The sequence below is a fragment of the Salvelinus namaycush genome, unplaced genomic scaffold, assembly GCF_016432855.1.
Source record: "Salvelinus namaycush isolate Seneca unplaced genomic scaffold, SaNama_1.0 Scaffold1028, whole genome shotgun sequence".
NCBI classification, from domain to species: Eukaryota; Metazoa; Chordata; class Actinopteri; order Salmoniformes; family Salmonidae; genus Salvelinus; species Salvelinus namaycush.
The window spans coordinates 71,176-88,675 of NW_024057707.1; the positions used below are offsets into that span (position 1 = coordinate 71,176).

Consider the following 17,500-nt stretch of genomic DNA (forward strand, 5'->3'; position numbering starts at 1 on the left):
TACTGCAGGTACCTCAGGGAGCCCTACAGGTACGTAGTGGTACTGCAGGCACCTCAGGGAGCCCTACAGGGAGGTAGTGGTACTGCAGGCACCTCAGGGAGCCCTACAGGGAGGTAGTGGTACTGCAGGCACCTCAGGGAGCCCTACAGGGAGGTAGTGGTACTGCAGGCACCTCAGGGAGCCCTACAGGGAGGTAGTGGTACGCAGGTACCTCAGGGAGCCCACAGGGAGGTAGTGGTACTGCAGGCACCTCAGGGAGCCCTACAGGGAGGTAGGGGTACTGCAGGCACCTCGGGAGCCCTACAGGGAGGTAGTGGTACTGCAGGTACCTCAGGGACCCTACAGGGAGTAGTGGTACTGCAGGCACCTCAGGGACCCTACGGGGAGTAGTGGTACTGCGGGCACCTCAGGGAGCCCTACAGGGAGGTAGTGGTACTGCAGGCACCTCAGGGAGCCCTACAGGGAGGTAGTGGTACTGCAGGCACCTCAGGGAGCCCTACGGAGGTAGTGTACTGCAGGCACCTCAGGGACCCTACGGGAGTATGTTACTGCAGGTACCTCAGGGAGCCCTACGGGAGGTAGTGGTACTGCAGGTACTCAGGGAGCCCTACAGGTACGTAGTGGTACTGCAGGCACCTCAGGGAGCCCTACAGGGAGGTAGTGGTACTGCAGGCACCTCAGGGAGCCCTACAGGGAGGTAGTGGTACTGCAGGCACCTCAGGGAACCCTACAGGGAGGTAGTGGTACTGCAGGCACCTCAGGGAGCCCTACGGGGGTATGGTACTGCAGGCACCTCAGGGAGCCCTACAGGGAGGTAGTGGTACTGCAGGCACCTCAGGGAGCCCTACAGGGAGGTAGTGGTACTGCAGGCACCTCAGGGAGCCCTACGGGGAGGTAGTGGTACTGCGGCACCTCAGGGAGCCCTACGGGGAGGTAGTGGTACTGCAGGCACCTCAGGGAGCCCTACGGGGAGGTAGTGGTACTGCAGGTACCTCAGGGAGCCTACGGGAGGTAGTGGTACTGCAGGCACCTCAGGGAGCCCTACAGGGAGGTAGTGGTACTGCAGGCACCTCAGGGAGCCCTACAGGGAGGTAGTGGTACTGCAGCACCTCAGGGAGCCCTACGGGGAGGTATGGTACTGCAGGTACCTCAGGGAGCCCTACAGGTACGTAGTGGTACTGCAGGCACCTCAGGGAGCCCTACAGGGAGGTAGTGGTACTGCAGGCACCTCAGGGAGCCCTACAGGGAGGTAGTGGTACTGCAGGCACCTCGGGAACCCTACAGGGAGGTAGTGGTACTGCAGGCACCTCAGGGAGCCCTACAGGGAGGTAGTGGTACTGCAGGCACCTCAGGGAGCCCTACAGGGAGGTAGTGGTACTGCAGGCACCTCAGGGAGCCCTACAGGGAGGTAGTGGTACTGCAGGCACCTCAGGGAGCCCTACAGGGAGGTAGTGGTACTGCAGGCACCTCAGAGCCCTACAGGAGGTAGTGGTACTGCAGGCACCTCAGGGAGCCCTACAGGGAGTAGTGGTACTGCAGGCACCTCAGGGAGCCCTACAGGGAGGTATGGTACTGCAGGCACCTAGGGAGCCCTACAGGGAGGTAGTGGTACTGCAGGCACCTCGGGAGCCCTACAGGGAGGTAGTGGTACTGCAGGCACCTCAGGGAGCCCTACAGGGAGGTAGTGGTATGCAGGCACCTCAGGGAGCCCTACAGGGAGGTAGTGGTACTGCAGGCACCTCAGGGAGCCCTACAGGGAGGTAGTGGTACTGCAGGCACCTCAGGGAGCCCTACAGGGAGGTAGTGGTACTGCAGGCACCTCAGGGAACCCTACAGGTAGGACCTCTCACTGGAAAGACTGGAATGAAACCATGGAAACCATGTGTTTAATGGGGCTCCATTCATTCCATTCTACACATTCCAATGAGACCGTCCTGAAGATGTGAAATGACAGCAACCTCCAAATTATGTGCCAATATATTGAAGCAACATCTCAAGACATTAGTCAGGAAGTTAAAACTTGGTCGCAAATGGGTCTTCCAAATGGACAATGACCTCAAGCATACTTCCAAAGGTGTGGCAAAATGGCTTAAGGACAACAAAGTGAAGGTATTGGAGTGGCCATCACAAAGCCCTGACCTCAATCCTATAGAAAATTAGTGGGCAGAACTGAAAAAGTGTGTGCGAGCAAGGAGGCCTACAAACCTGACTCAGTTACACCAGCTCTGTCAGGAGGAATGGGCCAAAATTCACCCAACTTATTGAGGGAACTTGTGGAAGGCTACCCGAAACGTTTGACCCAAGTTAAACAATTTAAAGGCAATGCTACCAAATACTAATTGAATGTATGTAAACTTCTGACCCACTGGGAAAGTGATGAAAGAAATAAAATCTGAAGTAAATCATTCTCTCTACTATTATTCTGACATTTCACATTCTTAAAATAAAGTGGTGATGCTAACTGACTTAAAACAGGGAATTTTTACTGAGATTAAATGTCAGGAATTGTGAAAAACTGAGTTTAAATGTATTTGGCTAAGGTGAATGTAAACTTCCGACTTCAACTGTACATTCTGTAGCATTTTACTGATGCTACAATCAATTAAAACCGTTGCATTGCCTTTCTGCTGGGCTTCGTTTTCTGTCTTATCAAGACAATATCATAACACTCTGACGTACTACTTCATTACAGGGAGCATCACAACTTCCTGAAACTCTGCCTTCGACTGCTGTCCAATCACCTGGCTTTGGCTCTGGCTGGGGGAGTGGCCACCAGTATCCTAGGACGACAGGCCCGCCCCCTCCGGAACCTTCTCTTCAGACTGATGGATTCCTCTGTTCCCGATGAGATCCAAGAGGTGAACGCTGGCTCACACAGTAACCACTAGATTCATTGAAGGGTGTCTGTATACAGCCCAAATGTTAACAATATAGATTTAACTATATGCCCTCAAAACACTATATCGCTACATGCCTTACTTGACAACATTACCTTTCAGACTAGAGATGACAATATGGACTCTGGATATGTGAAGCAACGAGGCACAATCTGTTGACTGACTGGTCTGAATTTGACTATTTGCCAGGTCTCTGACCCGTTGGGGTTTGTCCCTGAGTCAAACCCAGTGTCGCTGTGTTTTGGTTGTCAGGCTGGGATTGAGATCGATAGTCAAGCTGTTACCTCCTCTCATTGTGTGTTTTGGTTGTCAGGCTGGGATTGAGATCGATAGTCAAGCTGTTACCTCCTCTCATTGTGTGTTTTGGTTGTCAGGCTGGGATTGAGATCGATAGTCAAGTTGTTACCTCCTCTCATTGTGTGTTTTGGTTGTCAGGCTGGGATTGAGATCGATAGTCAAGCTGTTACTTCGTCTCATTGTGTGTTTTGGTTGTCAGGCTGGGATTGAGATCGATAGTCAAGCTGTTACCTCCTCTCATTGTGTGTTTTGGTTGTCAGGCTGCGATTGAGATGGATAGTCAAGCTGTTACCTCCTCTCATTGTGTGTTTTGGTTGTCAGGCTGGGATTGAGATGGATAGTCAAGCTGTTACCTCCTCTCATTGTGTGTTTTGGTTGTCAGGCTGGGATTGAGATGGATAGTCAAGCTGTTACCTCCTCTCATTGTGTGTTTTGGTTGTCAGGCTGGGATTGAGATGGATAGTCAAGCTGTTACCTCCTCTCATTGTGTGTTTTGGTTGTCAGGCTGGGATTGAGATGGATAGTCAAGCTGTTACCTCCTCTCATTGTGTGTTTTGGTTGTCAGGCTGGGATTGAGATGGATAGTCAAGCTGTTACCTCCTCTCATTGTGTGTTTTGGTTGTCAGGCTGGGATTGAGATGGATAGTCAAGCTGTTACCTCCTCTCATTGTGTGTTTTGGTTGTCAGGCTGGGATTGAGATCGATAGTCAAGCTGTTACCTCCTCTTATTGTGTGTTTTGGTTGTCAGGCTGGGATTAAGATCGATAGTCAAGCTGTTACCTCCTCTCATTGTGTGTTTTGGTTGTCAGGCTGGGATTGAGATGGATAGTCAAGCTGTTACCTCCTCTCATTGTGTGTTTTGGTTGTCAGGCTGGGATTGAGATCGATAGTCAAGCTGTTACCTCCTCTCATTGTGTGTTTTGGTTGTCAGGCTGGGATTGAGATCGATAGTCAAGCTGTTACCTCCTCTCATTGTGTGTTTTGGTTGTCAGGCTGTGTTTGAGACGCTGTCTGTTGGGGCCTGTGGTACATCTCTGTGTAACCAGGCTGTGTTTGAGACGCTGTCTGTTAGGGGCCTGTGGTACATCTCTGTGTAACCAGACTGTGTTTGAGACACTGTCTGTTAGGGGCCTGTGGTACATCTCTGTGTAACCAGGCTGTGTTTGAGACGCTGTCTGTTAGGGGCCTGTGGTACATCTCTGTGTAACCAGGCTGTGTTTGAGACGCTGTCTGTTAGGGGCCTGTGGTACATCTCTGTGTAACCAGGCTGTGTTTGAGACACTGTCTGTTAGGGGCCTGTGGTACATCTCTGTGTAACCAGGCTGTGTTTGAGACGCTGTCTGTTAGGGGCCTGTGGTACATCTCTGTGTAACCAGGCTGTGTTTGAGACACTGTCTGTTAGGGGCCTGTGGTACATCTCTGTGTAACCAGGCTGTGTTTGAGACACTGTCTGTTAGGGGCCTGTGGTACATCTCTGTGTAACCAGGCTGTGTTTGAGACACTGTCTGTTAGGTGCCTGTGGTACATCTCTGTGTAACCAGGCTGTGTTTGAGACACTGTCTGTTAGGGGCCTGTGGTACATCTCTGTGTAACCAGGCTGTGTTTGAGACACTGTCTGTTAGGGGCCTGTGGTACATCTCTGTGTAACCAGGCTGTGTGTTAGGGCCTGTCTGTTAGGGCCTGTGGTACATCTCTGTGTAACCAGGCTGTGTTTGAGACGCTGTCTGTTGGGGCCACCATGCTGTTACCTCCTCTGATTGTCTCTGTGTTGTGGGGCTCTAACACTGTGTTGTGTTGTCTGGCTCTAACACTATGTTGTGTTGTCGGGCTCTAACACTGTGTTGTCGGGCTCTAACACTGTGTTGTGTTGTCGGGCTCTAACACTGTGTTGTGTTGTCGGGCTCTAACACTGTGTTGTGTTGTCGGGCTCTAACACTATGTTGTGTTGTCGGGCTCTAACACTATGTTGTGTTGTCGGGCTCTAACACTATGTTGTGTTGTCGGGCTCTAACACTATGTTGTGTTGTCGGGCTCTAACACTATGTTGTGTTGTCGGGCTCTAACACTGTGTTGTGTTGTCGGGCTCTAACACTGTGTTGTGTTGTCGGGCTCTAACACTGTGTTGTGTTGTCGGGCTCTAACACTATGTTGTGTTGTCGGGCTCTAACACTGTGTTGTCGGGCTCTAACACTGTGTTGTCGGGCTCTAACACTGTGTTGTGTTGTCGGGCTCTAACACTGTGTTGTCGGGCTCTAACACTGTGTTGTGTTGTCGGGCTCTAACACTATGTTGTGTTGTCGGGCTCTAACACTGTGTTGTCGGGCTCTAACACTGTGTTGTCGGGCTCTAACACTGTGTTGTCGGGCTCTAACACTGTGTTGTGTTGTCGGGCTCTAACACTATGTTGTGTTGTCGGGCTCTAACACTATGTTGTCGGGCTCTAACACTGTGTCTCTGTGTTGTCGGGCTCTGACACTGTGTTGTCGGGCTCTAACACTGTGTTGTGTTGTCGGGCTCTAACACTATGTTGTGTTGTCGGGCTCTAACACTATGTTGTCGGGCTCTAACACTGTGTTGTCGGGCTCTAACACTGTGTTGTGTTGTCGGGCTCTAACACTGTGTTGTCGGGCTCTAACACTGTGTTGTTTTGTCGGGCTCTAACACTGTGTTGTGTTGTCGGGCTCTAACACTGTGTTGTGTTGTCGGGCTCTAACACTGTCTCTGTGTTGTCGGGCTCTAACACTGTGTTGTCGGGCTCTAACACTGTGTTGTGTTGTCGGGCTCTAACACTATGTTGTGTTGTCGGGCTCTAACACTATGTTGTCGGGCTCTAACACTGTGTTGTCGGGCTCTAACACTGTGTTGTGTTGTCGGGCTCTAACACTGTGTTGTGTTGTCGGGCTCTAACACTGTGTCTCTGTGTTGTCGGGCTCTAACACTGTGTTGTCGGGCTCTAACACTATGTTGTGTTGTCGGGCTCTAACACTGTGTCTCTGTGTTGTCGGGCTCTAACACTATGTTGTGTTGTCGGGCTCTAACACTATGTTGTGTTGTCGGGCTCTAACACTGTGTTGTCGGGCTCTAACACTGTGTTGTCGGGCTCTAACACTGTGTCTCTGTGTTGTCGGGCTCTAACACTGTGTTGTCGGGCTCTAACACTGTGTTGTGTTGTCGGGCTCTAACACTGTGTCTCTGTGTTGTCGGGCTCTAACGCTGTATTGTGTTGTCAGGCTCTAACACTGTGTTGTGTTGTCGGGCTCTAACACTGTGTTGTGTTGTCAGGCTCTAACACTGTGTTGTGTTGTCGGGCTCTAACACTGTGTTGTGTTGTCGGGCTCTAACACTGTGTTGTGTTGTGGGGCTCTAACACTGTGTTGTCGGGCTCTAACTGTGTTGTGTTGTCGGGCTCTAACACTGTGTTGTGTTGTCGGGCTCTAACACTGTGTTGTGTTGTCGGGCTCTAACACTGTGTTGTGTTGTCGGGCTCTAACACTGTGTTGTGTTGTCGGGCTCTAACACTGTGTTGTGTTGTCGGGCTCTAACACTGTGTTGTGTTGTCGGGCTCTAACACTGTGTTGTGTTGTCGGGCTCTAACACTGTGTTGTTTTGTCAGGCTCTAACACTGTGTCTCTGTGTTGTCGGGCTCTAACACTGTGTTGTTTTGTCGGGCTCTAACACTGTGTTGTGTTGTCGGGCTCTAACACTGTGTTGTTTTGTCAGGCTCTAACACTGTGTCTCTGTGTTGTCGGGCTCTAACACTGTGTTGTTTTGTCGGGCTCTAACACTGTGTTGTGTTGTCGGGCTCTAACACTGTGTTGTTTTGTCGGGCTCTAACACTGTGTTGTGTTGTCGGGCTCTAACACTGTGTTGTTTTGTCAGGCTCTAACACTGTGTCTCTGTGTTGTCGGGCTCTAACACTGTGTTGTTTTGTCGGGCTCTAACACTGTGTTGTGTTGTCGGGCTCTAACACTGTGTTGTTTTGTCGGGCTCTAACACTGTGTTGTGTTGTCGGGCTCTAACACTGTGTTGTCGGGCTCTAACACTGTGTTGTGTTGTCAGGCTCTAACACTGTGTTGTGTTGTCGGGCTCTAACACTGTGTTGTGTTGTCGGGCTCTAACACTGTGTTGTCGGGCTCTAACACTGTGTTGTGTTGTCGGGCTCTAACACATTTTTTACATTTACATTTTAGTCATTTAGCAGACGCTCTTATCCAGAGCGACTTACAGTAGAGTGCATACATTTTATTACATTTTATTACATTTTTTACATTTCATTACATTACATTTTACATACTGAGACAAGGATATCCCTACCGGCCAAACCCTCCCTAACCCGGACGACGCTATGCCAATTGTGCGTCGCCCCACGGACCTCCCGGTTGCGGCCGGCTGCGACAGAGCCTGGGCGCGAACCCAGCCCAGCCTGGGCGCGAAACCAGAGACTCTGGTGGCGCAGCTAGCACTGCGATGCAGTGCCCTAGACCACTGCGCCACCCGGGAACACTATGTTGTGTTGTCGGGCTCTAACACTGTGTTGTCGGGCTCTAACACTGTGTTGTGTTGTCGGGCTCTAACACTGTGTTGTGTTGTCGGGCTCTAACACTGTGTTGTCGGGCTCTAACACTGTGTTGTGTTGTCGGGCTCTAACACTGTGTTGTGTTGTCGGGCTCTAACACTGTGTTGTGTTGTCGGGCTCTAACACTATGTTGTGTTGTCGGGCTCTAACACTGTGTTGTGTTGTCGGGCTCTAACACTGTGTTGTGTTGTCGGGCTCTAACTCTGTGTTGTGTTGTCGGGCTCTAACACTGTGTTGTGTTGTCGGGCTCTAACACTGTGTTGTGTTGTCGGGCTCTAACACTGTGTCTCTGTGTTGTCGGGCTCTAACACTGTGTCTCTGTGTTGTCGGGCTCTAACACTGTGTTGTGTTGTCGGGCTCTAACACTGTGTCTCTGTGTTGTCGGGCTCTAACACTGTGTTGTCGGGCTCTAACACTGTGTCTCTGTGTTGTCGGGCTCTAACACTGTGTTGTCGGGCTCTAACACTGTGTTGTCGGGCTCTAACACTGTGTTGTCGGGCTCTAACACTGTGTTGTCGGGCTCTAACACTGTGTCTCTGTGTTGTCGGGCTCTAACACTGTGTTGTGTTGTCGGGCTCTAACACTGTGTTGTCGGGCTCTAACACTGTGTTGTCGGGCTCTAACACTGTGTTGTCAGGCTCTAACACTGTGTTGTCGGGCTCTAACACTGTGTTGTCGGGCTCTAACACTGTGTTGTCGGGCTCTAACACTGTGTTGTCGGGCTCTAACACTGTGTTGTGTTGTCGGGCTCTAACACTGTGTTGTCAGGCTCTAACACTGTGTTGTCGGGCTCTAACACTGTGTCTCTGTGTTGTCGGGCTCTAACACTGTGTCTCTGTGTTGTCGGGCTCTAACACTGTGTTGTGTTGTCGGGCTCTAACACTGTGTCTCTGTGTTGTCGGGCTCTAACACTGTATTGTGTTGTCAGGCTCTAACCCTGTGTCTCTGTGTTGTCGGGCTCTAACACTGTGTCTCTGTTTTGTCAGACTCTAACATTGTGTCTCTGTGTTGTCGGGCTCTAACACTGTGTCTCTGTGTTGTCAGACTCTAACATTGTGTCTCTGTGTTGTCAGACTCTAATGGTTTCCCTGTTGTGTTGACCCATCTCTGTGTTTTCTCTAGGCTGTGATTGAGACTCTGTCTGTGGGGGCCACTATGCTGTTACCTCCTCTGAGAGAGAGGATGGAGCTTCTCCACTCCCTGCTGCCCCAGGGACCTGACAGATGGGAGAGTCTGTCTAAAGGACAGGTATAGTACATAGATGTATAGTACATAGATGTATAGTACATAGATGTATAGTACATAGATGTATAGTACATAGATGTATAGTACATAGATGTATAGTACATAGATGTATAGTACATAGATGTATTGCATGTTGGTCTGAACAACGCCATTTACCTGTGACTATATCAATAAGGCCCTAGTTCTATTTAATCAATAAGGCCCTAGTTCTATTTAGTCAGTAAATGCCCTAGTTCTATTTAATCAATAAGGCCCTAGTTCTATTTAATCAATAAGGCCCTAGTTCTATGTAATCAATAAGGCCCTAGTTCTATTTAATCAATAAGGCCCTAGTTCTATTTAATCAATAAGGCCCTAGTTCTATGTAATCAATAAGGCCCTAGTTCTATGTAATCAATAAGGCCCTAGTTCTATGTAATCAATAAGGCCCTAGTTCTATTTAATCAATAAGGCCCTAGTTCTATGTAATCAATAAGGCCGTAGTTCTATGTAATCAATAAGGCCCTAGTTCTATGTAATCAATAAGGCCCTAGTTCTATGTAATCAATAAGGCCCTAGTTCTATGTAATCAATAAGGCCCTAGTTCTATTTAAGCAATAAGGCCCGAGGGGTTGTGGTATATGGTCAATATACCACGGCTATGGGCTGTTCTTACCCATGACGCAACACGGAGTGCCTGGACACAGCCCTTAGCCGTGGTATATTGACCATATACCACAAGCCCCCAAAGTGCCTAATTGCTATTTTATACAAGAGGTGGGTCTAATCCTGAATGCTGATTGGTTAAAACCGCATTCCAGTCGGTGTCTATTCCACAAGTTGCCACTGGATAAATCTATGATGTTAAAATGCCTTTTTACTCTGTTCCATCTTACTCCGCAATACAACGTTTCATCAGCCCAGCCAGGCAATTTATGAACTTGATCTCCACTATGAAAAGCATCTAGACATTATCTCACATTTCTTTTAGACTAACATTTAGTTTTTCAACAGCGGAGATTTTGTATAAACCTTGCTGTCTGTCACTCTGACATTTGCAAAATTGTTTCAATATTCAAATTGGATCTCCAGCTGTCTCGTAGTAATGAACGTGTCGGGAGTCGGGACGAGACAGACAGGCAGGAAGCTTTTCTCAGCCAGTCGAAATCATGAATCAGCATCATCTTTATGGACATATACAAAGAAATGTCCAAATAAAACGGAAGTACAGGTTTGGGAAAAGCTGCTCCAAACGTTCCCATGTCAAAACGCTGCCATAGATAGATAGATAGCTGACTTCTGTGGATCTCTCTTCAGCTGCATCCTGTCCCTGCCTTGACCCCTGACCTCTTAACCTCTGACCCTTGACCCTGTGTTTTTCCAGAGGATGCAACTGGACATCATTCTGACTTCGCTCCAGGACCACACCCACGTAGCATCCCTCCTGGGGTTCAGCTGTCCCCCCGAGGCCCCCGAGGCCCTGGCCTCTTCCTGCGGCCTGGACCCCTCCTACGGAGCCCCCGGCACCAACCCTGACACACACCTGGCTGAGATCCTAATGAAGACCCTGCTCAGGAACCTGGGCTTCTACACGGTGAGGAGAGAGGCAGCGTTGTTGTTCCAGATCATTTTGTCTTACAGTGGCTTGGGAAAGTATTCACTCCCCTTGGCATTTTTCATATTTTGTTGCCTTACAACCTGGAATTAAAATAGATTTTTTGGGGGGGGTTGTATCATTTGATTTACATAACATGCCTACCACTTTGAGGATGCAAAATATTTTTTATTGTGAAACAAACAAGAAATAAGACAAAAAAACAGAACTTGAGCGTGCATAACTAGTCACCCCCCTAAAGTCAATACTTTGTAGAGCCACCTTTTGCAGCAATTACAGCTGCAAGTCTCTTGGGATATGTCTCTGTAAGCTTGGCACATCTAGCCACTGGGATTTTTGCCCATTCTTCAAGGCAAAACTGCTCCAGCTCCTTCAAGTTGGATGGGTTCCGCTGGTGTACAGCAATCTTTAAGTCATACCACAGATCCTCAATTGGATTGAGGTCTGGGCTTTGACTAGGCCAATCCAAGACATTTAAATGTTTCCCCTTAAACCACTCAAGTGTTGCTTTAGCAGTATGCTTAGGGTCATTGTCCTGCTGGAAGGTGAACCTCTGTCCCAGTCTCAAATCTCTGGAAGAGTGAAACAGGTTTCCCTCAAGAATATCCCTGTCTTTAGCGCCATCCATCATTCCTTCAATTCTGACCAGTTTCCCAGTTCCTGCCGATGAAAAACATCCCCACAGCATGATGCTGCCACCACCCTGCTTCACTGTGGGGATGGTGTTCTCGTGGTGATGAGAGGTGTTGGGTTTGCGCCAGATATAGCGTTTTCCTTGATGGCCAAAAAGCTACATTTTAGTCTCATCTGACCAGAGTACCTTCTTCCATATGTTTGGGGAGTCTCCCACACACCTTTTGGCGAACACCAAACGTGTTTGCTTATTATTTTCTTGAAGTAATGGCTTTTTTTCTGGCCACTCTTCCGTAAAGCCCAGCTCTGTGGAGTGTACGGCTTAAAGTGGTCCTATGGACAGATACTCCCATTTCCGCTGTGGAGCTGTGCAGCTCCTTCAGGGTTATCGTTGGTCTCTTTGTTGCCTCTCTGATTAATGCCCTCCTTGCCTGGTCTGTGAGTTTTGGTGGGTGGCCCTCTCTTGGCAGGTTTGTTGTGGTGCCATATTCTTTCCATTTTTTAATAATGGATTTAATGGTGCTCTGTGGGATGTCCAAAGTTTCAGATTTTATTTTATAACCCAACCCTGATCTGTACTTCTCTACAACTTTGTCCCTGACCTGTTTGGAGAGCTCCTTGGTCTTCGTAATGCCGCTTGCCCCTTGCTTAGTGGTGTTGCAGACTCTGGGGCCTTTCAGAACAGGTGCATGATGTATACTGAGATCATGTGACAGATCATGTGACATTTAGATTGCACACAAATGGACTTTATTTAACTCATTATGTGACTTCTGAAGGTAATTGGTTGCACCAGATCTTATGTAGGGGCTTCATAGCGAAGGGGGTGAATACATATACACACACACCACTTTTCCATTTATTTATCTTTTAAAATCATTTTTGGAAACAAGTTATTTTTTGCATTTCACTTCACCAATTTGGACTCTTTTGTGTACGTCCATTACATGAAATCCAAATAAAAATTAAATTAATTTACAGGTTGTAATGCAACTAAATAGGAAAAACGCCAAGGAGGATGAATACTTTTGCAAGACACTGTAGCTCATAGAGAGTACAGAGGTACTTTATTAGCCCAGCTCTTCACAGACTACATCTCTCTATTAGTTCTGCCAATCTGTCAATCATCCACTATTTCCTGTACCATTATTTAGGCAGGGGGGGGAGGCCCTACGTTATGTTGCTTCAGGATTAAAGGTAGGGAATGGATGGAGAGACAACCCTGCACCATTTTTCTTGGGAGTCTTCCAGTCTATGATTAGACCTGAAATAGGGTACAGCGGTAATACAATAATTCAACCATTGAGTAGACTGTTTTCTATAATATAGATACCTAGATGAAAAACTGTCCACTGCCCTAAAGCTGTTATGTCTCGTTGCAGAGCTCTAAGCAAGTACAGAATGGCCTCTCCTCTCCTCTCCTCTCCTCTCCTCTCCTCTCCTCTCCTCTCCTCTCCTCTCCTCTCCTCTCGTCTCGTCTCGTCTCGTCTCCTCTCCGTAACAGTGTGTAACTCATCCTGGCTGATCCATGTTATTATTACAGCAGATTGTTCTTCCTGGCTGCAGCCAAAGTCCAAATGACACCCTATTCCCTATATAGTGCACTACTTTTGACCAGAGCCCAATGGCACCCTATTCCCTATATAGTGCACTACGATGTAACTGTTACCCTGCTAGTCTTTCTCCTGTGTGTTAGATGTAGATGTTACCCTGCTAGTCTATCTCCTGGGTGTTAGATGTAGATGTTACCCTGCTAGTCTTTCTCCTGGGTGTTAGATGTTACCCTGCTAGTCTATCTCCTGGGTGTTAGATGTTACCCTGCTAGTCTTTCTCCTGGGTGTTAGATGTTACCCTGCTAGTCTATCTCCTGGGTGTTAGATGTTACCCTGCTAGTCTATCTCCTGGGTGTTAGATGTTACCCTGCTAGTCTATCTCCTGGGTGTTAGATGTACCTGTTACCCTGCTAGTCTTTCTCCTGGGTGTTAGATGTTACCCTGCTAGTCTTTCTCCTGGGTGTTAGATGTTACCCTGCTAGTCTATCTCCTGGGTGTTAGATGTTACCCTGCTAGTCTATCTCCTGGGTGTTAGATGTTACCCTGCTAGTCTATCTCCTGGGTGTTAGATGTTACCCTGCTAGTCTATCTCCTGGGTGTTAGATGTACCTGTTACCCTGCTAGTCTTTCTCCTGGGTGTTAGATGTTACCCGGCTAGTCTATCTCCTTGGTGTTAGATGTTACCCTGCTAGTCTATCTCCTTGGTGTTAGATGTTACCCTGCTAGTCTATCTCCTGGGTGTTAGATGTTACCCTGCTAGTCTATCTCCTGGGTGTTAGATGTTACCCTGCTAGTCTATCTCCTGGGTGTTAGATGTTACCCTGCTAGTCTATCTCCTGGGTGTTAGACTAGCAGGGTAACAGATACATCTAACACCCAGGAGAAAGACTAGCAGGGTAACATCTAACACCCAGGAGATAGACTAGCAGGGTAACATCTAACACCCAGGAGATAGACTAGCAGGGTAACAGATACATCTATCTCCTGGGTGTTAGATGTTACCCTGCTAGTCTATCTCCTGGGTGTTAGATGTAACTGTTACCCTGCTAGTCTATCCTCTGGGTGTTAGATGTTACCCTGCTAGTCTATCTCCTGGGTGTTAGATGTTACCCTGCTAGTCTATCTCCTGGGTGTTAGATGTTACCCTGCTAGTCTATCTCCTGGGTGTTAGATGTTACCCTGCTAGTCTATTTCCTGGGTGTTAGATGTTACCCTGCTAGTCTATCTCATGGGTGTTAGATGTAGCTGTTACCCTGCTAGTCTATCTCCTGGGTGTTAGATGTTACCCTGCTAGTCTTTCTCCTGTGTGTTAGATGTATCTGTTACCCTGCTAGTCTATCTCCTGGGTGTTAGATGTTACCCTGCTAGTCTATCTCCTGGGTGTTAGATGTTACCCTGCTAGTCTATCTCCTGGGTGTTAGATGTTACCCTGCTAGTCTATCTCCTGGGTGTTAGATGTTACCCTGCTAGTCTTTCTCCTGGGTGTTAGATGTTACCCTGCTAGTCTTTCTCCTGTGTGTTAGATGTATCTGTTACCCTGCTAGTCTATCTCCTGGGTGTTAGATGTTACCCTGCTAGTCTATCTCCTGGGTGGTAGATGTTACCCTGCTAGTCTTTCTCCTGTGTGTTAGATGTATCTGTTACCCTGCTAGTCTATCTCCTGGGTGTTAGATGTTACCCTGCTAGTCTATCTCCTGGGTGTTAGATGTATCTGTTACCCTGCTAGTCTATCTCCTGGGTGTTAGATGTTACCCTGCTAGTCTATCTCCTGGGTGTTAGATGTTACCCTGCTAGTCTATCTCCTGGGTGTTAGATGTTACCCTGCTAGTCTTTCTCCTGGGTGTTAGATGTTACCCTGCTAGTCTATCTCCTGGGTGTTAGATGTTACCCTGCTAGTCTATCTCCTGGGTGTTAGATGTTACCCTGCTAGTCTATCTCCTGGGTGTTAGACTAGCAGGGTAACAGATACATCTATCTCCTGGGTGTTAGATGTTACCCTGCTAGTCTATCTCCTGGGTGTTAGATGTTACCCTGCTAGTCTATCTCCTGGGTGTTAGATGTTACCCTGCTAGTCTTTCTCCTGGGTGTTAGATGTTACCCTGCTAGTCTATCTCCTGGGTGTTAGATGTGGCTGTTACCCTGCTAGTCTATCTCCTGGGTGTTAGATGTTACCCTGCTAGTCTATCTCCTGGGTGTTAGATGTTACCCTGCTAGTCTTTCTCCTGGGTGTTAGATGTTACCCTGCTAGTCTATCTCCTGGGTGTTAGATGTTACCCTGCTAGTCTTTCTCCTGGGTGTTAGATGTTACCCTGCTAGTCTATCTCCTGGGTGTTAGATGTTACCCTGCTAGTCTATCTCCTGGGTGTTAGATGTTACCCTGCTAGTCTATCTCCTGGGTGTTAGATGTTACCCTGCTAGTCTATCTCCTGGGTGTTAGATGTTACCCTGCTAGTCTATCTCCTGGGTGTTAGATGTTACCCTGCTAGTCTATCTCCTGGGTGTTAGATGTTACCCTGCTAGTCTATCTCCTGGGTGTTAGATGTTACCCTGCTAGTCTATCTCCTGGGTGTTAGATGTTACCCTGCTAGTCTATCTCCTGGGTGTTAGATGTTACCCTGCTAGTCTATCTCCTGGGTGTTAGATGTTACCCTGCTAGTCTATCTCCTGGGTGTTAGATGTTACCCTGCTAGTCTATCTCCTGGGTGTTAGATGTAGATGTTACCCTGCTAGTCTATCTCCTGGGTGTTAGATGTAGATGTTACCCTGCTAGTCTATCTCCTGGGTGTTAGATGTTACCCTGCTAGTCTTTCTCCTGGGTGTTAGATGTTACCCTGCTAGTCTTTCTCCTGGGTGTTAGATGTTACCCTGCTAGTCTTTCTCCTGGGTGTTAGATGTTACCCTGCTAGTCTATCTCCTGGGTGTTAGATGTTACCCTGCTAGTCTATCTCCTGGGTGTTAGATGTAGCTGTTACCCTGCTAGTCTATCTCCTGGGTGTTAGATGTTACCCTGCTAGTCTATCTCCTGGGTGTTAGATGTTACCCTGCTAGTCTTTCTCCTGGGTGTTAGATGTAGCTGTCACCCTGCTAGTCTATCTCCTGGGTGTTAGATGTTACCCTGCTAGTCTATCTCCTGGGTGTTAGATGTTACCCTGCTAGTCTATCTCCTGGGTGTTAGACTTGCAGGGTAACAGATACATCTATCTCCTGGGTGTTAGATGTTACCCTGCTAGTCTATCTCCTGGGTGTTAGATGTATCTGTTACCCTGCTAGTCTATCTCCTGGGTGTTAGATGTTACCCTGCTAGTCTTTCTCCTGGGTGTTAGATGTTACCCTGCTAGTCTATCTCCTGGGTGTTAGATGTAGATGTTACCCTGCTAGTCTATCTCCTGGGTGTTAGATGTTACCCTGCTAGTCTTTCTCCTGGGTGTTAGATGTTACCCTGCTAGTCTTTCTCCTGGGTGTTAGATGTTACCCTGCTAGTCTTTCTCCTGGGTGTTAGATGTTACCCTGCTAGTCTATCTCCTGGGTGTTAGATGTTACCCTGCTAGTCTATCTCCTGGGTGTTAGATGTAGCTGTTACCCTGCTAGTCTATCTCCTGGGTGTTAGATGTTACCCTGCTAGTCTTTCTCCTGGGTGTTAGATGTTACCCTGCTAGTCTTTCTCCTGGGTGTTAGATGTTACCCTGCTAGTCTTTCTCCTGGGTGTTAGATGTAGCTGTTACCCTGCTAGTCTTTCTCCTGGGTGTTAGATGTTACCTTGCTAGTCTATCTCCTGGGTGTTAGATGTAGCTGTTACCCTGCTAGTCTATCTCCTGGGTGTTAGATGTTACCCTGCTAGTCTTTCTCCTGGGTGTTAGATGTTACCCTGCTAGTCTATCTCCTGGGTGTTAGATGTTACCCTGCTAGTCTATCTCCTGGGTGTTAGATGTTACCCTGCTAGTCTATCTCCTGGGTGTTAGATGTAGCTGTTACCCTGCTAGTCTTTCTCCTGGGTGTTAGATGTTACCCTGCTAGTCTATCTCCTGGGTGTTAGATGTAACTGTTACCCTGCTAGTCTATCTCCTGGGTGTTAGATGTTACCCTGCTAGTCTATCTCCTGGGTGTTAGATGTTACCCTGCTAGTCTATCTCCTGGGTGTTAGATGTTACCCTGCTAGTCTATCTCCTGGGTGTTAGATGTTACCCTGCTAGTCTATCTCCTGGGTGTTAGATGTATCTGTTACCCTGCTAGTCTATCTCCTGGGTGTAGATGTTACCCTGCTAGTCTATCTCCTGGGTGTTAGATGTTACCCTGCTAGTCTATCTCCTGGGTGTTAGATGTATCTGTTACCCTGCTAGTCTATCTCCTGGGTGTAGATGTTACCCTGCTAGTCTTTCTCCTGGGTGTTAGATGTTACCCTGCTAGTCTTTCTCCTGGGTGTTAGATGTTACCCTGCTAGTCTATCTCCTGGGTGTTAGATGTTACCCTGCTAGTCTTTCTCCTGGGTGTTAGATGTTACCCTGCTAGTCTATCTCCTGGGTGTTAGATGTTACCCTGCTAGTCTATCTCCTGGGTGTTAGATGTAGCTGTTACCCTGCTAGTCTTTCTCCTGGGTGTTAGATGTTACCCTGCTAGTCTATCTCCTGGGTGTTAGATGTAACTGTTACCCTGCTAGTCTATCTCCTGGGTGTTAGATGTTACCCTGCTAGTCTATCTCCTGGGTGTT

At 48.0% G+C, this 17,500-nt stretch overlaps 1 protein-coding gene across 1 annotated transcript in view; it reads left to right on the forward strand.

The window, feature by feature from the left end:
* The window catches only part of LOC120035328 (probable E3 ubiquitin-protein ligase HERC1), a 22,851-nt gene that overhangs the window by 2,644 nt on the left and 2,707 nt on the right, over positions 1-17,500 (forward strand). Inside the window, exons 3-5 of the mRNA XM_038982112.1 lie at positions 2,693-2,858; positions 8,893-9,018; positions 10,379-10,588. Coding sequence (XP_038838040.1) covers positions 2,693-2,858; positions 8,893-9,018; positions 10,379-10,588 — 502 coding nt within the window. The remainder of the gene's footprint in view (positions 1-2,692; positions 2,859-8,892; positions 9,019-10,378; positions 10,589-17,500) is intronic.